This window comes from Elephantulus edwardii, unplaced genomic scaffold (assembly GCF_000299155.1).
Source record: "Elephantulus edwardii isolate Elephantulus edwardi_28Jun2011 unplaced genomic scaffold, EleEdw1.0 scaffold00401, whole genome shotgun sequence".
In the NCBI taxonomy this organism is placed as follows: Eukaryota; Metazoa; Chordata; class Mammalia; order Macroscelidea; family Macroscelididae; genus Elephantulus; species Elephantulus edwardii.
This window is the reverse complement of record NW_006400151.1, coordinates 1,065,278-1,074,244: the sequence shown is the minus strand read 5'-3', so window position 1 is coordinate 1,074,244 and position 8,967 is coordinate 1,065,278. Positions and strand designations below refer to the sequence as shown.

General features: G+C 51.9%; 1 protein-coding gene across 1 annotated transcript in view; it reads left to right on the top strand.

The window, feature by feature from the left end:
- The window catches only part of PIP5K1B (phosphatidylinositol-4-phosphate 5-kinase, type I, beta), an 82,016-nt gene that overhangs the window by 38,479 nt on the left and 34,570 nt on the right, over positions 1 to 8,967 (top strand). Inside the window, exons 3-4 of the mRNA XM_006902380.1 lie at positions 52 to 169; positions 5,576 to 5,728. Of these exons, the coding sequence (XP_006902442.1) occupies positions 52 to 169; positions 5,576 to 5,728 (271 nt within the window). The remainder of the gene's footprint in view (positions 1 to 51; positions 170 to 5,575; positions 5,729 to 8,967) is intronic.

The window sequence follows — 8,967 nt, the reverse complement described above, 5'->3', positions numbered from 1 at the left end:
TGTGTGTGTGTGTCTCTGTCTCTCATGCACACACTAATGTATTTACTGCAGTGAAGGGAGCAACCTGACCCCAGCACATCATTACCCGGACTTCCGATTTAAGACGTACGCTCCCCTGGCCTTCCGGTACTTCCGAGAACTTTTTGGTATCAAGCCTGATGACTACCTGGTATGTACCCATAGTTCTCACTCCTGCAGAAACATGTGATGCAAACATTCGTCTCCCAGCAATGAGGTTTGGCTTTAGAAGGCAGAGCTCCACATGTTGGAATAGTTAGACTGGAGCTTCATGAAGTGAGATTAGATTCGGAGTCTCACCTGACAGCCACAGATCCTGCAGGTGATTGCTATTCAGGTAAATGCTCCTTAGCTGGTTCTTTGGGATAATCATTCCAACTGATAGAATTCGTTCTAGGGCGGCTGGTGGGGTTCTTTTTGAAAGCCTTCCTATTTTAATTGCCTTAGTCATACCGTTCATTGCACACCTGTGTTGGCCCACTGCCGTCTTCTCCTTGACCTACAACCTGGCTCCCACTGTAACAGGTGGGAGTCTTCCTCCTCCCCCGGGGGCTCCTTGCACAGGCTCTTGGAGCACGTTGACGCTCAGAAGGAAAGCAGGTTGTGTCTCCAGATGCTCCATTTATCTCTCATCCACCTTTTGGTGCATCAAACCAAACAAACTCACTGCCTTCGAGTCTCGTGACTCAGAGTGACCCAACACACCCTGGATTCCTGGGCTACAGATTGGCCTTGTGACTCCCTGTGGACCACACCACCAGAGGGGAGGACAGGCCACCTTTCTCTCAGGAGCACTTGATGGATTTGAACCTACAGCCTTTAGGTCGGCAACACGACGTGTTACATACTGCGCCACCAGGGCTCCTTCATCCCCTCTCTGTGAAGAGTCCTCCAGGACCTCTGGGTTCTCCCTCTGTTCTGTGCACAGGAAAGCGCTATTCTGTTTGCATCACCGTTAGCGCTCCGGGGGCTTCAGTAATGGATGCAGGAAACCTTGGCTAGGATTCCATCTAACACCTGTTGTCCACCCCTCCCAACTAGCTGAATAAGGCTGGAGTCAGACCCCGGGATTATGTTCTTCAGAGGAAGTAAGCTTCCTTTCCACAGACTGCTCCATCTTTCTTCCTCTGAGTGGCTGGAGCGTTTGAACTCCTAACCCTGTGATTATTAGCCAAGTGCTTTGGCTAATGCTGAACATTCTTGTGGAAGCTCTAGTAGCATAGTGGGAAAGGAGTTATACTACCAGTCCAATGACGGATGGTTCAAATCCACCAGCTGCTTTGCGGGAGACAGATGTGCAGTCTCCTCCCATGCAGTTTACAGCGTCAGAGATCCTGGAGGGTCGCTATGGCTTCAGCTTGACGGCACCTCCCAGCAAACACTCCTTTCAGCTGAGCTGTCTCCTCCCATAGAGACTCACAGACTTGGAACCCTGAGGGAGGGTTGCTCCATCGAGAAAAGGGGTCTGCAGGTCAAATCTGCTCCCCTTCCAGGTGCAGCTGTGCTGCAGAGAGCCGGCACAGAGACATCTGTGTAGGGTGAAGCTCTCCCGCTGCCTTGAAATGGGGCTCAGTTGGCAAGGTCAAGGGCAAATCGGTGCTGTCAAAGCTGTGGTCATTCATTGATAAATGTTCTAAAACGAGGTACAAATGGTTGTATGAAACACCAACATGATGGGTGAACCTTCACGCCAACAGTTTGGTATTTTGTTGTTGTTTTTAAGTCAGTCAGGAGGTGAGGGGAAAGGAACTTATGGTTGAGTGTCCTCTGGACCTAAAATTCATTTTTAAAAAACCAAAACAACTAATGATTAAATGCTGGCTGCTAACCGTGAGGTCAGTAGTTTGAAGCCACCAGCCTTCCCAGAGGGAAAGACGGGGTGGTGCACTCCCGTGAAGATGGCAGTCTTGGATAATCTGGGGGGTGGGCCGCTGGGTCCCCAGGATCATGGGAGCTAGAGTCGGCTCTGTGACAGTGAGCTTGGGCTCAGGGGCTCAGGGGCTTGGAGGTTTGGGGGCTTGGGGACTTGGGGTTTGTGCTGGTTTTGGTCATCACACAGAAAGCTCGTTTGAGGAGCCCCAAGGAGCTGTGACGTTACCTTACTGAACTCAATCCCTCATCTCCTGTCTCCTGTTAGATGTTGATAGATTCTCCTCTGAGCTTCCTGGAGCTGCTGGCCAGCCGGGGGCGGCTGTGGATTTGTGTTCCATGATGCTGGTCCCCCGCCCTTTACCCCTGTGGTCTCTCTGCCCACCCAGCGTCCATTGCTTTCTGGGCTAGCAGTCTCCTTCTGTTCCTGTTTCTGACCTGACTAGGCTGCTTCATCCTGGGACGAGGTCTCTTCCGAACGGCTCCCTGCAGCGTGGGCAGTTCCCCCAGGGGACTCCTGCTGGAAGGGGCCTCTTATCATGGTGGCTGCTTGAGGGACAAGTGCAGGAGGTTCTTGGCTAGTGGCTACTCAGAGCCACAGTCCTCATCCCCTTCCTCGTGTCCAGCATGGTGCAGCCCGAATGACCCACCCTTGTGCATGTTCAGTGTCTAGAATACGTCTCTAACAATCAGAACTCTTTTGAGTTACACATTGAGTGTTGCTCTGGGACTTGAGAAACAAATGGACTCAGTCTCATTGTTATGCAGTCAGAGTGAACTCAGAGCCCCCAGTGGGGTCTGAGGCTGTAAGTCACACAGAGGAGGTGGCCCACATTTATACCTTGAAGGCACCCGTGGACTTGAACCACAGGCCTGGCCTCTGGGCTATCAGCACAACTCCCTACAAACTGTGACATCAGGGTTCCTTGGGAACAAATTAGGATCGTGATTTATTATGTAAACAAGTCAGCAGCTGCCCCTCGCTTGCACTGAGTCTGTGCCCCCAGCAGCCCTCTAACATGGAGAACAGCCCCACGGGAGCCTTTGTGGGAGAGGACTGTCATATCGTCCCCAAGGAGTGACTGGACAGTTCCATCCGCCTACTTTTCATTTACTGAGTGCTTGACCACTGCACCACCAGGGCTCATTTCAGACTCCCATACACATATATAGTAAACGCTCTTTACATAAACTGAGAAGCCGTTGTCTGAACAGAACAAGGAACACGACATGGTTTGAAGCCAGGAAAGGTGTTAAGTCAGGGTTGTATCCTTTCTCCATATCTGTCCAATCTGTATGCTGAGTAAATCATTCGAGAAGCTTGAATCTAAGAAGATTGTGTCATCAGCATTTGAGGAAGACTCGTTAGCAACATTTGTTATAAAGATGACACACCTTTGCTTTCAGAAAAGGACTTGAGATACTCACTGCAGAAGACAAACCCTTCCGTATGGATGACGTCTGAACATCAAGAAAACAAGAGTCCTCTCCCCTGGATGAATAGGCAACGTCTTCACAGAGGGAGGAGGGACTGAAGTTGTCAGTATTCAATACGACGTCATATGACTTGGATCTATAGTCGACCACAATCAAATAACTATCGTTGTTTATCAAGGTTCATGGAGTTTCCAGAGGCATGTGGTTTAGGATGTGGATGCCACTCCTGCTTCCGTGGCTGCATGGAGTCACCATGATCTGGCAATGACTCGATGACAGCTGGTTTGGGTTTGCCTTTGTTGCTAAGTGTTAGGCTGCTACCCGAAAGGCTGGCAGTTCAGGTCCCCCGCCAGCCAGTCCACCGGAGAACGATGAGGCAGTTTGTTCCCCAGGTTTTCAGCCTCTGAATCTGACAGAGGGTCACCATGAGTCAGAATCGCTTCGACGGCAGTGAGTCCAGGGGCTTTGGAGGGGCAGGGGTATTAATATCCTTATTTTCAGGGTGGACCCAAACAGCCAAAGTGGCTGAGTTACTCAGAGTCCACAAAACCAACCACCAGCAGAGCCGCGGCTTCACAGATCATGACCCCAGGTCCCGGGCCCTTCCTCGTACACGCTGGTCTGCACCTGGACCAGGCCAGTGCCCTGCGCTTCCTCCTGGCTTGGCCAGTGTGCTGTCCGAGGACTGGTGGCGATTTCTGCTTCCCTAACTTGTCCTCATTCAGAAGAGGCTGAGATCTCATGGTGGTCAGGATGCAAGGCCGCTTCCAGGAGCCAAAGCCTTGTCCACACTGAGACCAGGAGTGCTCCATGGAGCCCAGCTGCAGCTGACAGCCACCTGGATCAGGGCCAGAACAGAAGAGCGCTGATGGAATTGGGGGAAATAGAAGTCAGATTGAGTTCTTCCACAGCCCAGGCTTAGGGGCCTAGTTAGAAATGGGACTCATGAGACTGGCCGAGAAACTCTGTAAACTTTGAACTAAAACCAGAACAGATTGGCTCATAAAATAAAGGATATCATCCACAAGAGTGAACTTCTTTAAATATCTATGTGAGACCAGGTGGTCAGCAGTTACTCCAGGAATCAGAAGGTAAGGGGACGCGGAAAGCAGTTGGTCATTGTCGGGAACAGTCAAGCCGGCTCCAACTCAGAGCACAGCAGACCCCAGCCTGGGCCATGCCGTCCACGGCCACGCCGTCCTCACAATCACTGCCGTGCCCGGACCCACTGCTGCCGCCATTGCTTCTGTCAGTCCCCCTCCTCGAGGGTCTGCCTCTCTTTCACTGACCCTCTAATTCCCGAGCACGTCTCCAGGGACTGACCCCCCAATAACATATCCGAAGTACATGAAAAACTCCAGACATGTTTTCCCCAGCCTTCAGGGAGGCAGGAGAGTCTGGCAGCATTGTTTAAATCCGGCGGCATTGTTCAAGTCCGGGGCAGTTCAAATCCACCCACAGCTCCGTGGAGGAAGCTGGCCCTCTTCTCTCACGTGACACTCACCCCCCACCCCAAGCCCATGGGAGGCCCAGCGATGAGTTGGTTCCAACTCAACACTGATGAGTTTGCTTTGCTTCTGAGTTTTAGCGGAACAATCAGGAAGAACCGAGAGCCAGAGGGAGAAAATAGGAAAATAGGACGATGGGTGGTTGAGTGCGAACATATCCATGGTTACCTTACATGCAAAGGATCTAAACCCACCAGTGAGCGGGCAGAGATGGGTAACGTGGGCACCAGGGCACCCCCGTGACACCAGATGGTTACTGGTGACCCCCAATCAAAGATGGAGGCTCCGGGAACCAGAACTGGATCTGCTGCTGCTGGTGTGTGTGTGCCTTGAGTTGGAACCAGCCAGTAGCTGACCCTTGAGTGGGTTTTTTAGAGGCAGTAAATCTCACGGGGAGAGATTGCCCGGCGTTCACTCACCGTGAAGCTTGTAAATTAGAACTTGGAGCCTTCGGGATCACAAAACCACTTCTTACCCCCGGATGACCGGACGCAGAGCGGGAGAAAGGGTTAATGCGTGTTAATGTTGATGCATTGTGCAAAGCGCCTCCAGGTGTCTGATCCCCGCAGTAAGGGTTCCACAGAAAACCAGCTCACCTGTAGGCGTTCACAGCAAACACAAGTAAATGCTGGTTTTTAAAAATAAATATGGAAGAAGTGAGGCGGGGGCAGGGGAGGAAGGCCGCACGAACAGGGCTGGGTGCCACCCCCTCGGGTCCTGAGGGCCTCTGCTTGTCTTTCCAGTACTCCATCTGCAGCGAGCCACTCATTGAGCTGTCCAACCCCGGGGCCAGCGGGTCCTTGTTCTTTGTGACCAGTGACGACGAGTTCATCATCAAGACTGTCCAGCACAAAGAGGCCGAGTTCCTCCAGAAGCTTCTGCCGGGCTACTACATGGTGAGTTTGTGCAGTAGAGGTGCCACTCCGAGCCCCCACGGCCCCCAGGCGCCTGGCGGTCAGCCTGCGAAGGCCGAGCCCAGGCTCGTGTCAGTGCACCCGGGTGGTGTTTACAAGCGTGTGCTGCTTTCCATCTGCTCAGCCTCATTTCTGTTTAGCTCTCAGCTTGCTGCGCCTTCACAAGGAGCCCTGGGCCGTAGCCAGTTCTGTACTGAGCTGCTAACAGAAGGTGAACAGTTCGGGTCTGCTAGCTGCTCAGGGAAAGGAGAAAGGGGGTCAGTTTCCTCCCATAAAGATCTGTAGCCTTGGACAGTGGAGGGTTGCCTTAGTCCTGGATGCCTGCATGGAATCGCTTTGCAGAAGCGCCCTGGCATTGTGCCCAGCTGCCGAGTCAGAGCGGTGGGTACAAATCTCAGAAAGACTGTCATCTGAGCACGAGACCGTGAGCACTCAGCATCCCCTCTGAGCCCCACTCTTCTTCTCAGGAACATTTCAGGTGTTTCACGTGAAATTTCAGGTGTTACCCAACAAACTACAGTCCCATTTAATAATTTCTACACAAATTGCGGGGAGCTTTTGGGCGGTAGACTTAGGCAGTTGTGGTGCTAACAAAGGCACCCAGGGCTTCCAGTCCTCCTCGTGGGAGGAGGATGGGCAGTTTCCTTCCGTTCAGTTTACAGCCTCCAGAAACCTGGTGGCGGCTCAGCTCCGAGTCGGAGGCCCAGCTCCGAGTCAGCTCTGACTGCCTGACACTGAGAGGTTTATGAGACACAGTGTGTAGGATTGCTGGAGGCTCTGTGGTCAAGGCTTCCAGCTGCGAAGCAAAAGGCTGGTGGTTCAAACCCAGGACATCACTCAGAGCTGTCGGGGAGTTTTCCCCGCCGTGTTGTTATGCGCGTCCCTTCCACTCTGCTTGTCCATTTCCAGGACTCTGGTTGCCCTGCCCAATCCCTCCGTTACCTTCTCATCTCACCTTAGAGTAGTTCTTGACCATTTAGTCTCATACAGACGGCTGTTTAAAGGAACGCGTTACTCAGGGTGGTTCCTGTCAGGTACCTTCCTGTCAACTTGACTCCCAGCGACCCTCTGATCATCCAGTCAGCGCCCTGCCCTCTGCTGCCAGGTCCCGGGCTCCATTGTGCTCAGGCCATTGTCTCCTTTCCTGTCTGGAGTCACGCTGTTGTTTAGTTGCTCTGAGTCCCTCTTTGCTGTTGTTCATAAGTGTCGAGTTGGTCCCAACTCCCCACAGCCCTGTGTACGGCTGAGTGGAAGTCCAGGGTCAGTCTTTGAGGCTGGGTGCAGCCTGTGGACATGATTGCTGTGACACAGAGAGGGCACAGGATTCAGGAGGAAGGAGGCAGTGCATGTTCAAGGCCGTCAGCATGCAACGCAGCTGTGATGAGTCACAGGACACGCTCACAGAGTCTCCACGTGCAGTGTTTTACATGACGTGCTGGGTCCCCACGGCCACCTCCGTCATCTTCTGGGGTCTCCCTCAGACACATCAGGGGCTCAGCCCAGGCTTGTTCAGCAGATGGGCTGCTGAGGGGAGCTGGAACATGGGGGTTCAGATCCCAAGGGGGCTTTTCTAATCCCATCATAAAACCCTAAAAATCAAACGCACCACCACCCAGGTGGTTGTGATTCACAGCGATGCAGCAGGACCCACAGAACGGCCCCTGGGGCTACCAAGGCTGTGGTCCTGGCGCCGTGGTCCCAACGGATGACCTTTCCATTAGCAGTCCAGTGCTCTGATAACTGCACCACCAGGGTTCATCTTTATTGTCTCTTACATACCACAGGACATTCCATTACACAGCTGGTTTCTATTTAAAAACAGGGTTTTCATTTCAAAGTCTGAAGGAAGACATTAGAGATGGAAATCAATCCCACATTTAAATAATTACAAGTCTAAATAAAAAGCACATGGAATTATGTTGTTTTACTTGGGCCCATAATCAACACCCATGGTTGCAGCAGTCAAGAAATAAAAGGCATGGCGAGCTCTGGTGGCCTCGTGGCAAGAAGCTGCACTACAATCCCAGAGGTGTGTGGTTCGAATCCACCAGATGCTCTGCTGGAGAAGGAGGGGCAATCTCCTCCTGTACCAGTCAGATCTGATTTGACGGTACACACACACAAAATAAGAAAATGTTTTTAACATTTTAAAAAAGAAATAAAAGGCATGTTTCACTGGGGAAAATCTGCTAACAAAGACTTTTAAAGTGATAAAGAACAAATTACAAGTTTAGCAACTGAAGTGCACCTGATCCAAGTCAAAGTATTTCAATTGCTTCATAAGCTCCTGAAAAGAGGACAGAAGGTGAATAAGGAAGAGTGAAGACTTGATGCTTTTGAGTTGTGTTGGAGAAAGTCCTGAATATGCCATGGACACCAAGAGAAGGGACAAGTCTGTCTTAGAGGAGGCATAACCAGGGAGCTCCTTAGAGTGAGGGTGTGAAACGTTGTGGGACACCCTTTGCACCTGCTGTCAGGAGGCCAGTCCTTGGGAAAAGACATCATTCTGGGAAGGGAGGAGGGTCAGAGAAAGAGAGGAAGCCCCTCAAGGAGACGGATTGCCTGTGTCCGCAGCAGTGGGCTCTCACATGTGGCCGGATCGCAAGGAGAGGGCCAGGTGCAGACCTGTTGTTCCCGGGGTCGCTGTGAGTCATAGTTGGCTTGACAGCACAGAACAACAAATGAAAAGTTTGGTAAGCAGCTCACACGGCTTCTGAAAGGCTTGGGTTCTGAATAGCAGGTCGTCCTCAGTGAGTCAACAGCACGAATAATGTGCTCGTCCTGTTCCCCATGATAATACGCACACAGCAGCTGTCCCAACGCCGCTGAGAAACCAAGGCTGAGTTCCACACCTGCCCGGTGGAGACTGAGAACTGGCACAGAGGATTTGTTAATACGTTCAGTAAAGGAACACACACGTGTGCCTGCACCAGTCTCCAGGAGTTCACGTCATTTCTCCTGGAGGGCAGGAGCCTTTTCCTGGAAAAACCAGGAACAGGGAGGGTGCTTTCGTTCAGCTTTCTTTGTTGTCATTGTTATTAGTAGGGATCATCAAGTCACTGCAGTTCCTAAAGACCCTGTAAAACACAGATGTGAACGCTACCCTATTCTGCACCATCCTTTGGGCTCTGTCCTCCATGTCTCACTTTCTGTCCTCCATGTCTCACTCTCTGTCCTCCCTCCCTCGCTCTCTGTCCTCCATGTCTCACTCTCTGTCCTCC